The sequence below is a fragment of the Mchenga conophoros genome, linkage group LG16, assembly GCF_057382185.1.
Source record: "Mchenga conophoros isolate Kocher_MC1m ecotype Shallow Benthic linkage group LG16, M_conophoros_male_GT1.1, whole genome shotgun sequence".
NCBI lineage: Eukaryota > Metazoa > Chordata > Actinopteri > Cichliformes > Cichlidae > Mchenga > Mchenga conophoros.
This window is the reverse complement of record NC_140541.1, coordinates 26,286,291-26,304,221: the sequence shown is the minus strand read 5'-3', so window position 1 is coordinate 26,304,221 and position 17,931 is coordinate 26,286,291. Positions and strand designations below refer to the sequence as shown.

The 17,931-nt window shown below is 38.5% G+C and overlaps 2 protein-coding genes across 3 annotated transcripts; both read right to left on the bottom strand.

Annotated features, from left to right (window-relative positions):
- Positions 1-994: 994 nt before the first annotated feature.
- Positions 995-10,821, bottom strand: LOC146556948 (tubulin alpha chain-like). 2 transcript variants are annotated; one of them, XM_085249547.1, is made up of 4 exons: positions 10,522-10,821; positions 2,493-2,715; positions 2,245-2,393; positions 995-2,152 (listed from the first exon to the last, which is right to left on the bottom strand). In XM_085249547.1, the coding sequence occupies exons 1-4, from the start codon at positions 10,522-10,524 to the stop codon at positions 1,184-1,186; spliced, it is 1,344 nt and encodes a 447-aa protein (XP_085105673.1). In that variant the 5' UTR covers positions 10,525-10,821; the 3' UTR covers positions 995-1,183. The 2 variants fall into 2 exon arrangements, with proteins under 2 accessions (XP_085105673.1, XP_085105672.1); XM_085249546.1 differs by having other exon boundaries at positions 2,493-10,821.
- Positions 10,822-10,958: 137 nt separating this feature from the next.
- LOC146556947 (tubulin alpha chain-like) lies at positions 10,959-16,216 on the bottom strand. Its single transcript, XM_085249548.1, has 4 exons — positions 16,081-16,216; positions 12,557-12,779; positions 12,308-12,456; positions 10,959-12,189 (listed from the first exon to the last, which is right to left on the bottom strand). Exons 1-4 carry the CDS (start codon positions 16,081-16,083, stop codon positions 11,215-11,217), a joined length of 1,350 nt encoding a protein of 449 aa, XP_085105674.1. The 5' UTR covers positions 16,084-16,216; the 3' UTR covers positions 10,959-11,214.
- Positions 16,217-17,931: the final 1,715 nt, after the last annotated feature.

The following is a 17,931-nucleotide window of genomic DNA, read 5'->3' as shown; positions in this document are numbered from 1 at the left end:
TTACCTTAAAGTAAAATACTTGATAACATATAAAATACTTGATATATGCTATCTTTGATTTAACTTAACACTGCACCATCAGAGTATGCCTGGACTAAACTGCGTTTTTTCATACAGCCAAAAGTGTTGAATGTATAAGCGGGTTGTGGCATGTAATTATTTTGTTATGATTGAGAGAGAATCTCCATGCTGTCACTGCAAGGATCGCCAGGTTGCAGGACAGGAAAAATTAACTAATTAAACACTAGCTTGCCTATCAAGATCAAAAGTCTTCAATAAATGAAGTGACACCTTCCCACTTTAATCCCTGCTTACAGTGTTGAAGAGTAAATATTTTACTTAAATTTGAGTTTGAGAATTACGTTCTCTGTGAGCTGCACACAGAATTTAGGGGAGGCATTTCACAGCATGGTTGAAAAAACACAGGAGGCTACAACACACAATGTCCCCTTACTGAAATGTTTTTGTGTGAATCTGATATTTTCAAGCAACCAAGAAAGTAGCTGATGATGGTTACTGAGCCCTGAACATAAACTATTTCTTTGTTTAAAAAAAGACCTATGGTAAGATAGAATGGATTCTTGAATGGATGAGGAGAAGGGAAGAGGAAAATGAATATAATTACAGATCAAACTAAATTGTTTTAGTTTGACTCAAAAAAGACAAAAAATGGTTTTAGGCAAAGCTGTCTGTTATGTGTAAGTACAGTATTAATTTAGCCACTGAGTTCAGTGAATTTTCATGATTGAACAATTTAAAGGGTATTATTAATTGGTTAAAAAAAACCCCAGTAACCCAACATTCCTCTGAAAATGGTCAGCACACGTCCAAAAAAAGCCTTTGAAAGACCTATAAAAGCTTGGAGAACTATTGCTCAACATAATTTGAAAACATTAATATAAAGTTTGATTTCTTGAAAAAGAAAAAAAGAAATGACAGATCACTCAAGCATTTTATATAGTACTGTATTTTGGAAGCAATTTTTTGAGCAACAACAGTTCAAAACAGTTTATTTTACTTTTTATCATAGTGCTACAAACTAAACAACCTACAGAGTCTGTAGGTATCGAGAGTAAATAAAAGTAAATTGATTAGAATTTAACGTTTTAATCTCACTTCTACAAATAATAAATAACCAATATTAGTTTTATCCCAGAAAATAACAAATAAGATATAATGCATTTTAATATTCATCATCATCTTCAAATGAATTGATACCTGCCACCTCTTCATAATCCTTCTCCAGAGTAGCCATATCTTCTCTGGCCTCTAAGAACTCTCCTTCCTCCATGCCCTCCCCAACATACCAGTGAACAAATGCTTTCTTGGCGTACATCAGGTCAAACTTGTGGTCCAGTCGGGCCCAGGCCTCAGCGATGGCTGTGGTGTTGCTTAGCATGCAGACAGCCCTCTGCACCTTGGCCAGGTCTCCACCAGGAACCACAGTTGGAGGCTGGTAGTTGATGCCCATCTTGAAATTTGTGGGCAACCAATCCACAAACTGAATGGTGCGTTTGGTCTTGATTGCTCTGATAGCAGAGTTGATATCTCTGGACACCACATTACCACGATACAGCAGACAACAGAGCATGTATTTACCTTGACGAGTATCACATTTTAGCATCTGGTTTGAGGGTTCAAAGCACTCATTGGAGATTTCAGCCACAGACAGCTGCTCATGGTAGGCTTTCTCAGCAGAGATGACCGGGGCGTAGGCGGCCAGAGAAAAATGGATACGAGGGTAGGGCACCAAGTTGGTTTGGAAGTCTGTCAGGTCAACATTCAGGGCTCCATCAAAACGAAGTGATGCTGTAATGGATGAGACTATTTGGCTAATAAGCCGGTTGATGTTGGTGTAGGAAGGACGTTCAATATTAAGGTTTCTTCGATAAATGTCATAAATGGCTTCATTGTCCACCATGAACACACAGTCAGAGTTCTCCAGGGTGGTGTGGGCAGTCAGGATGGAATTGTAAGGTTCCACCACTGCTGTGGAAACATGAGGGGCAGGGGAAACAGCCAGTTGAAGCTTTGACTTTTTGCGAAACTCAACAGAGATTCTCTCCATCAGCAGGGAGGTGAAGCCAGATCCAGTTCCTCCACCAAAGGAGTGAAAGACCAAAAATCCTTGAAGACCATTGCACTGATCAGCCTGTAGATATGGAGAAAAAAAACAAACACTAAGACTGGTGGTTGATTAGGCTTGATTGCAAGTTCTTGTCTCTCTAATGGCTACTCGCCTACCAGTTTGCGGATCCTGTCAAGGACAGAGTCAATGATCTCTCTCCCAATGGTGTAGTGTCCACGGGCATAGTTGTTAGCTGCATCCTCCTTTCCTGAGATCAGCTGTTTAGAGTGAAATAGCTGACGATATGTTCCTGTTCGAACTTCATCTGGAAAATTAAAAGAGAACACAAACTCGTCTGTTATAGGAAGTGTTTTTAGTTAAAAGCTTTTAGTTCAATTAAGCTCAGATTCAGAGCACTACTTACCTATGACAGTGGGCTCCAGGTCAACAAAGATTGCTCTGGGGACATACTTCCCAGCCTCTGTTTCACTGAATAAAGCACTAGAGCAATGATTGTTGCCACCTATAGGCTTGTCACTAGGCATTTGGCCATCTGGCTGGATTCCATGCTCTAGACAGTAAAGCTCCCAACAGGTGTTTCCTATCTGAACACCAGCCTGGCCTACATGAATGGAGATGCATTCGGGCTGCAAAAGACAAAACAATCCCCCCATGCCCCAAAACAAAACAGTATATGTTTATGAAAAGAAAACACCAAAATACCACATTTGGACATTGTACACATGCTGAACAATTCTAGGAAGCAATTTGGAAATTTTGCCACTAGATGGAAGCAAAGAGATATTTAAGAAAGAAAAAAACAAGCAAAATGGCAGCTGTCACTAGATGTTATTTATGTACCTGCAAAGATCAGTCAGGAGCTCAAAAACAAACAAACAATGGCAGTCAAATTCTGCACTTATTCTGCACAAAATATATTTTTATTTATCTGTCATAAGCTAGAGAAAAAAATATAAAGCTTTGGGGTTTATCCTTTTATGTCTTGGCTAGTACACCACAAAGAGCCAAACTGCTTTCTACCAGTGTTTTTTTAGACTTTGTTTTAACAGCTCATGGATCATGTAGACAATATCTACCGGAATTTAAGGTCAGGATGACATAAAAATAAACAAAAAGGTGGCTGTTGTTTAGTCCACATGAGGTAACATGACACTGAGGTAATGGTAAACAAGAGTCATGGTGGCTGTGTGGCAGGCAGGCAGGAGTGGTGGACCCAAAACGCAGGACTCTTTGGAGACGAGATTTAAACTGAAAACGCAGCTTTATTGCTGGACAACCTTCTACATAAAATAAGACTCACAAAAGCAAAACAAAATTCTAAGCTGAGGTGCTGGCGGCTTGGAAATCATGAACACATAACAAGTTGAAGGTACAACATGACAGGGAGCACAGGAAAACACAGGGCTTATATACACAGGGGAGTAATCAGGGAATGGGCAACAGGAGGGAGACACAGCTGGGAGAAATCAGGCTAACGAGACAGGGGAGAGGTAAAACTGAATGCACTGACATGAGACATGAACTTTCAAAGTAAAACAGGAAACCAGAAACCATCACACACAGACTCAACACTGAGAGGCAGACAGAAAATAACACATGGAACCCAAACTATACATGAGGCAACAAATCCTTAAACACGGATAAACAGAAATCTAGAATTCCAATAACAATCAAAGCACAAGCGTATCAAAGGGCAGCCCATAGTGCCAAAATAAACCAAAACATCAGAAACTCAAAATGCTGGGTCAAACCGACCCAGAACCGTGACAACAAGTTGAACTGCAAGGATTGTAAGAAATTATGTATCTATGTAGCAATGGGTGACAAAATAAAGTCTAATTGATCTGCGAGTGCTAAATAAATATTCTCAAACCATGCAGAAGATTTAAAAAAGAAGAAGCAAAACCTCAGTTCGCCATATGACAATCTGTTGAGAAACTTGACCTGATTCTCCAAAGGGAAATGTGATGCATCCCTGCAGTAACCCACCACTTTAGTGTCTTCAGAATGTGTGGCCCCCAGAGCCTTATGGATTGAGTGGAAGATAGGGGTACATCTTCAGTTATGCTACAGGGGACCTCTGTCTGAGCCAGCTTGATAAGGGTGAGACTTTAGGAGAAAGGTGCTTTGTGGCCCTAATGACTCCTAAGTATTAGCCTTGCCCATGAGGAGGTGAAGCCTTTTGCAGTAAAAGAAGAGAGGCGGTGCCTATGGCTGTGTCCAAGACTGCATTTCTGGAAAGAAGATAGTTTTCAGTGCTGTTTGGAATTTGAAAACAAGTGATTCTCGGAGTGTTTTACGTTTAATCTCACAATGAGAATCTGACTTGTTATTAAGTGAAATATCTCAACAACTGTTGTTTAGATTTCTTTCTTGTTAAGGAGTTTCTGACTGATACATATTAAAGTCTGTCTCAGGATAAACTATAATAACTCTAAATCATGTGGCTGGACGTCAGACTTTGCTTTGACTGTTTCGCCAGTGCCTGCATTGCAGTGCCATCTAGAGGTATTTGGGTCAATTGGGTTATGAACACACACACATACCACCTGGTAAACCTGCAATGTCATTATCAAGCCAATAGGATATTTTTTTTTGTTGTTTTTCAATTCCACTTCTCTGATTTTATAATTTTGATGTCTTTAGTCTCGTCTTACTGAGCAGAAAACTGTATTTTCCCCCCTCAATCATCTACCCAGCACTGTCATCAGTTTGAATAGGAGCTCTCAGTGGAAGAACCCATTTTACAGATCTGGCATTGTTGTAAATGTATATAATTCAGACTGCACACAGCCATAATTTCTACAGAGAATCAATGTATGTGTAACAGACTAACCTTTTCACTGTTTTACAAAAATATGAGCAGGATATTATGTTGTACATACAGAAAAATGCCATTTTAACTATTTTAGTATGATCGGAACACCAGGCACCCTTTAACAAATGTAATTATTTTATTCTGTTTTTGCAGCTGTCCATACATCAATACTGTATTTAACAAAGTGTAGCCCAATATTTTCATTTTTTCAATCAATTTCTTTATTTAATAAAATATTTCTTTCCAGATCTATTTTTCATGATGAAAGATAACATGATGAAAAATACCAAGACAAAACATGAACAATAGCATAACAAATCTTGGGAAATCCTGCCTCTGGACTATCCCTAAAACCACATGTAGCTCAAAGGCGAAGCAATATCTGTTCATTTATGTTTGCACAGACAGAGATCCACATTATATGTTTGTTAACCAATTGCTTGTGTATGTTTATACTCTGCAACAAACATCTTTTTGCTACCAAAAAAGGAAGATATTTAATACCAGAAAATTGGCAGTGTTCGTTTGAACATAGTGCTTTTAGTGGGTGAAATGTTTCATCATTCATCCAAGTGACTTTTTCGGGTGTATGCAAATGCAAAGCATTCATAAAAAAAACAGAAAGGAGAAAAAAAGTGGAGGTGTAGTCCAGGACGGTATATGTGTTTGAAAAAATGACAAATGATACCCACAGTGTCTCTGACTAAGGTAGTTCCTTGACTGAATTAAACAAATGTTGTATACATTTTCTTTGGCTGGAAATTAATTCCTATTCTGTAGTTGTTTTCTTTTTTCTTTTTTGTTCTCCACAAACATGACAGTAGCAGACATTGTGTGCATTGTGTTTCTGCACCACTTAAATTTAAGAAGTCCTTTTGCCAGGCCCTCTAATTGAAAAGCACTAATTGCTTTGCATATCCTTTGGAAAATATTTGGGACTATAGACCTAATAAGCCCTATGACATTTGTATTTGAAATCGCAAAGCTGCACCAGGTTCTTTTATGCAACAGTTGACAGCAGCCAGGAAATAATATTTAGCTGATGAACTGATAAATCAACTAAACACTTTTCATAAGTATTATTCAGACAATGAAGTCTCTTACTTTGAGATTCAAGTTAGTAAGAACTGCAATAACAGTATGCATATATGTAGTGTTATTGAAAAGCTACTGTTTTAATGACTCTAGCCTTCACAGTTAACAGTAAAAATACAACACAAGACTTGTTATTATCCACTCTCTTGATTCCAGCATACTTATCAAAAGACAGGAGAGACAATGTAAAGCAAGTTACTGCTGTTTTGTGTGTGTGTGTGTGTGTGTGTGTGTGTGTGTGTGTGTGTGTGTGTGTGTGTGTGTGTGTGTGTGTGTGTGTGTTTAGATTTAAAAATGCAGGATGATGATGGTAATGAAAAGAAATAAATGAGTTCATCAGTGCCAGATGAGACATTTTTTTGGATGTTTTTCTAAAAATCTATTTGGCTTTTTGTTTGTTACCATGACCATAACAATTAAAAAATGCCTGCCTGCTATAGTATTGGCAAAATATTGGTTAGAAACATATCCGGTATATCACTGAAAACCCCTTTTCTTGTGACCTTTAGACTTCCAGTTTATTTGGTTTACCATTATGTCACCATTAGGTGCGTTGACTACACATTATTTTTTACACATAATGACCTTGAGCTGTCAAAACAAAGTTTAAAGAAAAGGGACTTGTATCATTTTATGAACTTTAGCACAGAAAATATTTATGTATCATTTATCAGCACGCAGTCATTTTCCTTGCAGATTTATCAGTTAGCAAAGCTTTGTGTAGTATTTATTTTAGGTTTCTCATGTTAACCTATCACCAAGCTGTGAGTGGTTGCTGTTCCAATAAACACCGACTGTTGATCATCAAAACAGTGGTCCTTGTCAGGTAAACCTTTGCAGCAAATCTGTAAAAAGTGTGTGTTACCTTGATTTTACTATTTGTAAACTGAGAGATTTTGATAACTGCAAGTATGATAATTAACTATTATTTAGGGATTGTCAAAGACAAATGCCTCTCTAACTGTCTCTGTTTTTTTTTTTTAAATTAATTTTCAAACATGCGTGTACAAAACTACAAACATGTCTGACTTGATATTCCAGTTTTTGTTGGTAACAGAAAAATGCAGGTTGAAATGAATACTCACAAATCTACCAGAAACAGATTACAAGGAAGAACAAGCAAAATAAAGTCAACAGTAAACTTCCGCTTCAGGAAGTGTTGGCTTGCTTATTTCTTGTCACAGTAAGACCTGGAAGATGTACATAATGAATTTAAAATATGAGAAGATGAGAAATAATGATTCACTGCCAAATGTTTTGTTGTTTTTGACCTTAACATGCATTTGACAACATCTTGTATGTTTGAGTGTTATTTGAATCTTTTGTAATAATCATTTACTTCTTTTTCGTTAGGTCACTATAGTTTTGCATGTAGAATAACCGTAGTCAGGACCATCATGCTTATCCTGACTGTATCTGTGCTTTCCAATTCTATGAATCAAGCAATTCTCTTTGCAGTCACAACCGACAGTCTAAGAGTTTAAACTTTGTAACTAATATAGTTTAGCATGAATCAAATGCATTACTTTGTGGATATTCACAGTTTTATGTTGAGTGTTTCTCATCCAGACCATGCAGGGGATGTTTCTCCTGTTATACAGTGGGATGCAAAAGTTTGGACATCCTTGTTAATAGTCATTATTTTCCTGTATAAATCGTTGGTTGTTACAATAAAAAAAATGTCAGTTAAATATATCATATAGGAGACACACGCAGTGATATTTGAGAAGTGAAATTAAATGTATTGGATTTACAGAAAATGTGCAATAATTGTTCAAACAAAATCAGGCAGGTGCATAAATTTGGGCACTGTTGTCATTTTATTGATTCCAAAACCTGTACATTAATTATTGGCACTCAAATTGGCTTGGTAAGCTCAGTGAACCCTGACCTACATACACAGGTGAATCCAATAATGAGAAAGAGTATTTAAGGGGGTCAATTGTAAGTTTCCCTCCTCGTTTAAGTTTCTCTGAAGAGTAGCAACATGGGGGTCTCAAAACAACTCTCAAATGACCTGAAGACAAAGATTGTTCACCCTCATGGTTTAGGGGAAGGATACAGAAAGCTGTCTCAGAGATTTAAGCTGTCTGTTTCCACAGTTAAGAATATATTGAGAAAATGGAAGACCACAGGCTCAGTTCAAGTTAAGGCTCAAAGTGGCAGACCAAGAATAATCTCGGATAGACAGAAGTGACGAATGGTGAGAACAGTCAGAGTCAACCCACAGACCAGCACCAAAGACCTACAACATCATCTTGCAGCAGATGGAGTCACTGTGCATCGTTCAACCATTCGGCGGAATTTACACAAGGAGATGCTGTATGCGAGAGTGATTCAGAGGAAGCCTTTTCTCCGCCCACAGCACAAACAGAGCCGCTTGAGGTATGCTAAAGCACATTTGGACAAGCCAGCTTCATTCTGGAATAAGGTGCTGTGGGGCTGTGTGGCCAGTGCAGGGACTGGGAATCTTGTCAGGGGAGGGACACATGGATTCCACTCAGTATCAGCAGATTCTGGAGACCAGCGTCCAGGAATCTGTGACAAAGCTGACACTGCGCTGGGGTTGAACCTTTCAACAAGACAATGACCAGAAACACTGCTCAAAATCCACTAAGGAAGGGGTATGGAACATTGGTCCTCGAGAGTCTGTGTCTTTCAGGTTTTAGATCTCACCTGAATCAGATGATTAGTTCATTACCAGGCCTCTGTAGAACTTCAAGACATGTTGAAGAGGTAGTTTAGCATTTAAATCAGCTGTGTTGGATCAAGGACACATCTAAAACCTGCAGGACACCGGCTCTCGAGGCCTGGAGTTCCCTACCTCTGCACTAAGGCATTCATGCAGAGGAACAAATACAACATTCTGGAATGGCCATTTCAGTCCCCAGATCTGAATATTATTAAAAATCTGTGGTGTGAGTTAAAGAGAGCTGTCCATGTTCGGAAGCCATCAAACCTGAATGAACTAGAGAATTTTTGTAAAGAGGAATTGTCCAAAATACCTTCAACCACAATCCCGACTCTCATTGGAACCCACAGGAAGCGTTTAGAGGCTGTAATTTCTGCAAAACGTGGATCTACTAAATATTGATTTAATTTTTTTTTTTTTTTTTTTTTTTGGTTGTCGTGCCCAAATTTATGCAACTGCCTGATTTTGTTTAAACTATTATTGCACACTTTCTGTAAATCCAATAAACTTCATTTTGTTTCTAAAAATATCACTGTTTGTCCCTTTTTTTTTTTTTTTTTTTAAATTGTAACAACCAACGATTTATACAGGAAAATGACTATTAACAAGGTTGCCCAAACTTTTGCATCCCACTATAACTCTTTGGATAAAATCTACCCTTCAAAATATAAGGTTATAGGTTGATGGTGGCATCAAAGTTTCATGTCATTTCAGATTAGAACTACTGTTGCACACAGTTTTAACTACCTTTCAGCACACTTGGCATGTAAGGAATCTTTTTAATTTACTCTCAGAACATATTTTTGTGTATCTCTGTGACCTTTTCTTTAAACACAGTGCAATATTTACACCGAATATATTTCACAAGGAATGGCATATTTATGAATTTATAATGCAATTTTAACAGCACAAATGAGCAGAAGTTTCTGACAGTGACTAAAAATGCAGTGCATCAGCAGCCATTTGTAGAAGCTGCAAGGTCATGTCTCAGCATGCTTGATTATTAAGAGTAATTCTAAAACTTAAAAAAAAATGTATTAACCAGGCCATTAATTTAATCTGCAAATGCTGTACATACCTGCATGTTTAACAGGGCTACTTGAATTTTAAAGGAAAAATGTTTCCTGTTCTGCAGGTTGATAGATGTAAAAGATACACTTACATTCCACACTGACTTAAAGGCTATGGTTTTAATCACCACACGTTGTAACAAACAATTATTAGCTTTTTATTTCTTTAGTTATTAGTATTATAGGCTACAAGATCATGTCTCTTTCAGGTAGGAGGTATTTGTGCCATTTGATTAGTAACATGTGATCTTTGTAATGTTTTAAACTTTGGTTATAGAAAGTAACCAGGTCATAGATGAAAGTGATTTGTTTGTATTTTTTATTAGTATCCTTAATTGCTATTTGAAAGAACCAAAAAATGTCCTTAAATTTGAAAAACACTATAGACCTAATAAAAAGATTTTCTTTCTTTCTTTAATATCTACATTAAATCTCCATTGTAATTTTAATGGTCATCTCTTGATGAGTTGAAAGTGTCTAATCATCAAAACTGCTTATCCAGGACAGCAGTCAGCTCAGCTTGACTGCCAGTCATTGAGCTAAAAATCTATTTCTGCTGCAGGAGGCCACACGGGGAGCAGTAGCAAGAATCCCTGCATCACCCACTTTAAATCTGGAGCATTTAAATAGATCTACTGAACATTCGTTGACACATATTGCAGAAATGCACCTCTAAGGAAACATTTCATAGAAGATAAACCTTTCTAAAGTTTGAAGAAGAAATTTCTTCACAGTCTACTGACAGAATTATGCTTACCATTGTTGATTGTTGGTAGATTGGCCCTCAATGAAGAGCGAGTCCCAACTGGTTTCAGCTTCTATGTAACTTGTTACAGTGGCTGTCACTGCAGCTTGACAGAGTAATATCAGGAGATCGAGGAGCTGGTATTTGTGGCTGGAAACAACTCCCAGCAAATTCTAAAACACACCCACTTTTCTAAAGAAATCAACAAGTCTAAACAATCATGTGTTTCGTATTTCAAAGAAACTGAGAAGTTACCCAATTGACGAGACAACTTTGTGTCCTGAAAGGTGAATAACTTCCAATAGATGGCAGTATCATGCTGATTTTAACAGGTTACAAGAACACACACACACACACACACACACACACACACACACACACACACACACACACACACAATAAAATACTTCTTGAGATGCATTGGGTTAAAAAAAAGAAAAGAATCTATATCTTGGGAGAGATTTATTGAGCCACAATAGTTCAAAAAATAAAGATTCACTCACTTATTATATTAACAGAACCTAACAAACATAAAAGCTATTGGCAAAACAGATATAGATTTTAGGTAGACTTTTCTGTTTTAAAGTGTAAATAAAAAGTTACATTTCTGGATTAAAATCCAAAATATTATCTCCCCCCCTCCAATAAATAACTACTACCACGATTAATTTCCCCCTGAAAACAGTAAATTACAGCTGACCCTGTTTAATATTCCTCTCCCTCCTCATCTTCTTCAAATGAATCAATCCCCACCTCTTCATAATCCTTCTCCAGAGCAGCCATATCTTCTCTGGCCTCTGAGAACTCTCCTTCCTCCATGCCCTCCCCAACATACCAGTGAACAAAGGCTCTCTTGGCGTACATCAGGTCAAACTTGTGGTCCAGTCGGGCCCAGGCCTCAGCGATGGCTGTGGTGTTGCTTAGCATGCAGACAGCCCTCTGCACCTTGGCCAGGTCTCCACCAGGAACCACAGTTGGAGGCTGGTAGTTGATACCCACCTTGAAGCCAGTGGGGCACCAGTCCACAAACTGGATGGTGCGTTTGGTCTTGATTGCCGCAATGGCCACATTGACATCTTTGGGCACCACATCACCACGATACAGCAGACAGCAGGCCATGTATTTACCATGACGAGGATCACACTTCACCATTTGATTAGCTGGTTCAAAGCAGGCATTGGTTATCTCAGCCACTGACAGCTGCTCGTGGTAGGCTTTCTCAGCAGAGATGACCGGAGCATAGGTGGCCAGAGGGAAGTGGATACGAGGGTAGGGCACCAAGTTGGTCTGGAACTCTGTCAGGTCAACATTCAGAGCTCCATCGAAACGAAGTGAGGCTGTAATAGACGAGACAATTTGGCTAATAAGGCGGTTGAGATTGGTGTAGGAAGGACGTTCAATATCAAGGTTTCTGCGGCAGATGTCATAAATGGCCTCATTGTCCACCATGAAGGCACAGTCGGAGTGCTCCAGGGTGGTGTGGGTGGTCAGGATGGAGTTGTAAGGCTCCACCACTGCTGTGGAAACCTGGGGGGCTGGGTAGATGGCAAACTCAAGCTTTGATTTTTTGCCAAAGTCAACAGAGAGCCTCTCCATCAGCAGGGAGGTGAAACCAGAGCCAGTGCCTCCACCAAAGGAATGAAAGACCAAGAATCCTTGAAGACCAGTGCACTGATCTGCCTGTGTGGAGAAAATATCACAAAGTTTGCTATTTGTGCAGAGTGGGGTTTGAATGTCAGATTTTGTGCAGTTGAGGGCAACATTAATTAAAACATGGGGATTCCCTTTAATCAATTACCAGTTTACGGATCCTGTCAAGGACAGAGTCAATGATCTCTCGCCCAATGGTGTAGTGTCCACGGGCATAGTTGTTAGCTGCATCCTCCTTTCCTGAGATCAGCTGTTCAGGGTGAAAGAGCTGACGATATGTTCCTGTTCGAACTTCATCTGGGAAAGCAAAAGAGCAAGCGCTAAGAATACAAATTCATCTATTATAGGAAGTGCTTTTTATTAGTTAAATTAAGGTCAAATTCAGAGCCCTACTTACCTATGACAGTGGGCTCCAGGTCAACAAAGATTGCTCTGGGAACATACTTTCCAGCCCCAGTTTCACTGAAGAAGGTGGTAAAGGAATCATCATGGCCACCGATGGGCTTGTCACTAGGCATCTGGCCGTCTGGCTGGATTCCATGCTCTAGACAGTAGAGCTCCCAGCAGGTGTTTCCCATCTGGACACCAGCCTGGCCTACATGGACAGAGATGCATTCACGCTGCAAGACAGAAAAATGAGCAAGATAACATAAATTCCGTGTATATATTCACACATATATACATACAGGAGAAAAGGAAACACAGATTACACTAAAATACCACAAATTTGGGCATAATTATATTTTACAATTGCTGTCAGAATTCAAGGAACCAATCTGGAAACTCAGCCACTAGATGGAAGCAAAGATGCGAGAGAAAGAAGATTAACAAGCAAAACACATTTTTGCTGCAGCTGTCACTGGATGTCATGCATTTGCTATGAGCAGTCAGGAGCTGGAATGGAAGCCGAGTCCAGAGAGCAACTAAGCATTTGTTATACTTTAAACATGACCTAAATAAAAAAAAACTCAACAGTCCACTGGCAATCAAAGCCTGCACTGTGTTTTCCTCAGTATTTTTATGCATGTGAAGCCTAAAATAAATTTAAAAAATGGTTTAACTATTCATTATACAGAGAACAAAAGAAGGCTTTTTGCTATATCACTTTACATGTCTTGGGTATTAGATCACACAGAGACAGACTGCTTTGTGGTAAAATTTGATTTTTCTACCAGTGAGATTATTAGTCTGACATGCCGTTTAAATGTTGAAAATATTCATTTTTTGAGTTACTGGGATGATGTCTCGCATTTTTATGTTAACGCTATGTTTTCCAATAATAGTAATGCCAGAGAACAAACCTAGTCTTTGAACTTCAAGATCCAGCTCATAAAACTTTAAACTGAATGCTAGCCTCTTGCTGGGAATTTTGTGTAAACTCTGACCTAACCATCTTTGTTTGGGGCATACATGAAAAATAAGTCTACCCAGTTTGTATTTCAACAACTTGTCACATGTGGTACGCTGCATTTCCACACTAGTTTATGTCAGGCAGCTATTTTTACATGTCCCCAATTTTCTCTTTCTCTGTGAACAGATGGTGACTCAGAGTATGGTATTGGTGGTGTAAGTGGTCTAGAGACCATATTTCATTTATTGAAGCAAATATATTTGGATATATTCACTATTGTAAGTCTTATAATTCACATAGCCATTTTTCTTGCGGACTTCTCGGTGATGACCCTCATACTTGCCTGGGCTTCTAGGTTAGCAGAGCTTTGTGGAACAGTTATTTTTGGTTCCTCGTGCTAACCTGACACCTAGCTGTGAGGGCTGGCTATTCCTGTAAACACTGACTGCTAGTCCCCAAAACAGTAGACCTTTTGTAACTTATCTGTTGAAAGTGTGTGTTAGAATGATTTTGCTGTTTGGAAGCTGAGATATTTTTATGTCTTTAAGTATAACGAGTACAGTAAGTTGTAGGTATTTAGGGCTTTGTCATAGATAAATCTCTCTCCAACTGTCAAACTAAATTTTTATTCAGACTGTCAGGGTGTGTCGAGAGAAAAACAAACATCTCTGAGGTGTCTCAACACTTACTTGACATTCCAGTTTTGTCAGTGATTAAAAAGCCTGCGTTGGAAATAACTAGTCGCAAGCTTGACACATACGGAGTGTAAGAAAGGAACATATAAAGACATAATAAGTTTGTAAAAGATTTTTTAGGTCAGGAAGCATGAAAATTGATTTCTTAACGCCCACTCTCACAGTACACGTTTGGAAAAAAAGAGATCAAGAATCAACAGATGAATTATATGTCATGTATTTTGTTCATATTGTTTTAGAGTCCTCCAAGAGATATGCCATATAAATGGTCATCTTGTATATTTGAATGTTGGTTGAACATTTGGTTATTACCATTTAGTTGCATTTCTTTGTGCCAGTACTTCTGCCTGTATATAAACCTTGGTCAGGTCCAACATGTAAGACACATTTTGCCAGTCTGACATTCATTAGTTTTGAGCCACATGCACTGTATAATACCACACTTGCCCCAGAATCTGCTTTATCTAACCTAAAACCTACTTAATGGATATTCATAGTTTCTAGTTAATTGTTTCTCATCAAGACCATCCTGGGATGTTGCTCCTGATATAAACCAAAGCATGTTTCTGGGGATGGTTCAACATTGGATTCTGATAAATAATTAATATGTCTAACTTATGATATTTTTAAAATAAATCAAAGTTGCTGACCTATTTGAAAAGCTGCATGGTGAGGATGCAATACTAGCCAAGCAGGTTGATGGCACCATCAACAATTCATGTAACTGTCACCTTTCAGCACATTTGCGCTGCAGATTTTGGATCAAAGGAAAGCCTCTCTTTTGAACTTAGCACTCCCAGAACATGTTTAGGTGTGCCTGAACTTGTCGTTAAGTGTAATACTTAGCCTGATTATGGAATATATATTGCTTAAGGAAAGGTAAAGTTTGTGAATTTATGTAAATTAATTTGTTTCTTTATATATACACCAAAGAAATTTAATCAAGCTGGGTATACTGTAGTGTACACAGTGATACCATTTGGTTTAAGCAGTACTGACAGTGCTAACAAGCTGTGTTTACACTACACAGAGCAAACAGAGGTAAAAGGTCAGGTATGTGTGTGTTAGCTGAATTTCCTGACAGTGAAATATGCCACTAAAAATTCAACATAACACAGTAATCACACATCAGAGCACATCAGAGCTAATAATTGAGGGTCCAAGATCATATCCATCTCAGGTGGGAAAGGTTTGTTTCATTTGATTATGAACAGGTGATTTCTATTTTTAAAAAATGATATTTTAAATTTTTATTTTTGAAAAAGTAGAAAATAGGCCATGAATTTAATCTATGCCATTGTTTGTTTAACATGACAAATAGGAAAATATTTCCTGCTCTGCAGAACTACACACTGAGACTTACTTTGGACTTGATGATAGATATGAGACATGCCACACTTGCAAACGGGCTATGGTTGTAATCAACGCACGCCTTAATAGCAAAGAAGTATTTTTATTTATTCGTATTCTCAAAGCTATTTGAAAGAACCAAACAGTTCCCTAATTTGAAAACCACTAGACTGTTAATACAACAAATCCCCCCCGTTTTTATCTGAGTTAAATCTGCTTTGTATAGCTTCTCTCTGGTGAGGTGAAAGTGTCTAATCATCACCACTGCTTATCCAGGACAGCAGTCAGCTCAGCTTTACTGCCAATCATTGAGCTAAAAATCTATTTCTGCTGCAGGAGGCCACACGGGGAGCAGTAACAAGAATCCCTGCATCACCCACTTTAAATCTGGATCATATAGATTCGCTGGCGCATACTGTGGAAATGCACCTGCTTAGGAAATATTTCATAGATGATAAACCTTTACTAAACTTTGGAGAGGAAATATTTTTACAGTCTACTGACTACTGACAGAGTTATGCTTACCATGGTTGATTGTTAGTAGATTGGCCCGTCAAAGAAAAAAAAAAAAAACACGAGTTGTAGCTGGCTTCAGGTTATGTGTAACCTCTCACAACGGCCGTCAATGTGGTCCGAGTGAGTAAGTAATGTCAGGTGGGCGCGGAGCTGTTACGGTATATTAGGCTGCAAGCCACTCCCACTTGTCTCTGACGTGGACGCGCGTTTGGAATGTGCAGGGTGATGTAGCACGGACATAGCTGAATATATATATAACTCTGAGCAAGATGCGCGAGAAACGGAAGAAAACCCTGAACTTGATCCTTTATGTAGTAGAAGTGAAGACGCTAACTATTTGTACTGTTTTTGAAAAAAGGTGGCCATAAAAGTTCATGTTGTCAGCGAGTCATTTTTGTTGTTGTTGTTGTTGTTACAAGACCTTGTTGGATTATTTTTGGTTACAGCACCATCAGCAGAAAATACTGTACATTATTAGCTCTAAAAATGCCTGAAAATGGGTGGAGATGTGCAGTCATGCTGTCATTCAACATTTTGAAAGCTAGAGGTCGTAGTAGTTTCATTATGGCCCACTGAGTAAGTAAATGTGTGACAACCGATGTCATGTAGTCTTTGTTTTTCCCTCTCCCGTATTGGAACCTGCAATTTTTTCATTACCTCTGTCAAGGAGGTCATGTTTTTGGTAGCATCTCCATGTCATCTTGTTTGAAAAGACGATAGCTTGAAAGGTTTTGAATGAATTCTGATTAAAATGTGTCAGGGTTTAGAGCACAGGTGTCGAACTCCAGGCCTCGAGTTGGTAATGAACTAATCATTTGATTCAGATGTGTTCACCTGGGGTCTTATCTAAAACCTGCAGGACACTGGCCCTCAAGGCCTGGAGTTTGACACCCCTGGTTTAGAGGGAGTTGATGATATCCACCCATTAAAATGTGGCTTACATCCACCAAGGCCCTCAAGGTCAACTTAATGATTTACTGATCAAAAACTGACAAAAAGTTTTATAACTTAGTAACTATGATTACAAGTTTGAACTTTTACCTTGTCTTCAGTGTCAATAAAGTGATCTGAAGGTCAAAGTGTAATATAGACCTATTCTTACTGCCATTGTTTGTTTTGGCAAGATATGTGCATATAGGGAATGGCAAGATTAAGTTTGTTTGAACTGCCTTTGCAAAGTCAGATTAGGTCAAATGTTCACAAAATGTATTTTATCTTTAAAACTATGCTTAAAATTCTGCTACCTTTGTTAGTATATGGCAAGATTTTGGAAGTGATACTTCCACTTGTCCTTGTAGGGTAAGGGGGTGCTATTGCGGCTACCAAGGCAGACCTTGGACAGGTTGCCAGTCTGCCACAGGGCTAACTAACAGAGGCTGAGAACCAGTTGCACCTATGAGCAATTTGGAATCACCAATTCACCTAACTCCATGAGTGGCATGTCTTTGGATTGTGCTTTTCTTTGTCTCACCCCCAATGGCTGTCCTCTGGCCCTCCTCTCTGAACCTGGTTCTGCCAGAGGTCCTTTCCTGTTAAAAGAGAGTTTTTCCTTTCCAATTTTGCTAAGTGCTTACTCATAGGGGGTTGTTTCATTGTTGTTGTTGTTTTTTCTATATTATTGTAGGGTCTTTACCTTACAATATAAGTTCCTAGAGGAAACTATTGTTATGATTTGGCGATATGTAAACACAACTAAATTGAAATGTAACTGATCCCAAAATGTATTAACTTTAAGAATGACCTGCCGAGTTAGTTAGAAATATCCTGTAGTATAATGTTACACAATAAGCTATTCATGCCCAATGATTTATTTATTTATTTATTTTTTTAGCTAATGCTATGCTTGTTTTCCTTTTTAAA

Excerpts from the sequence above, each read along its gene's own strand:
- LOC146556948 (XM_085249546.1), bottom strand. The coding sequence starts at position 2,742 with ATGGGGGGATTGTTTTGTCTTTTGCAGCCCGAATGCATCTCCATTCAT. Across the intron at positions 2,394-2,492 it reads CCTGGAGCCCACTGTCATAG|ATGAAGTTCGAACAGGAACA; the intron begins GTAAGTAGTGCT and ends TTAATTTTCCAG. Across the intron at positions 2,153-2,244 it reads TTGACAGGATCCGCAAACTG|GCTGATCAGTGCAATGGTCT; the intron begins GTAGGCGAGTAG and ends CCATATCTACAG.
- LOC146556947 (XM_085249548.1), bottom strand. Across the intron at positions 12,457-12,556 it reads CCTGGAGCCCACTGTCATAG|ATGAAGTTCGAACAGGAACA; the intron begins GTAAGTAGGGCT and ends TTGCTTTCCCAG. Across the intron at positions 12,190-12,307 it reads TTGACAGGATCCGTAAACTG|GCAGATCAGTGCACTGGTCT; the intron begins GTAATTGATTAA and ends TTCTCCACACAG.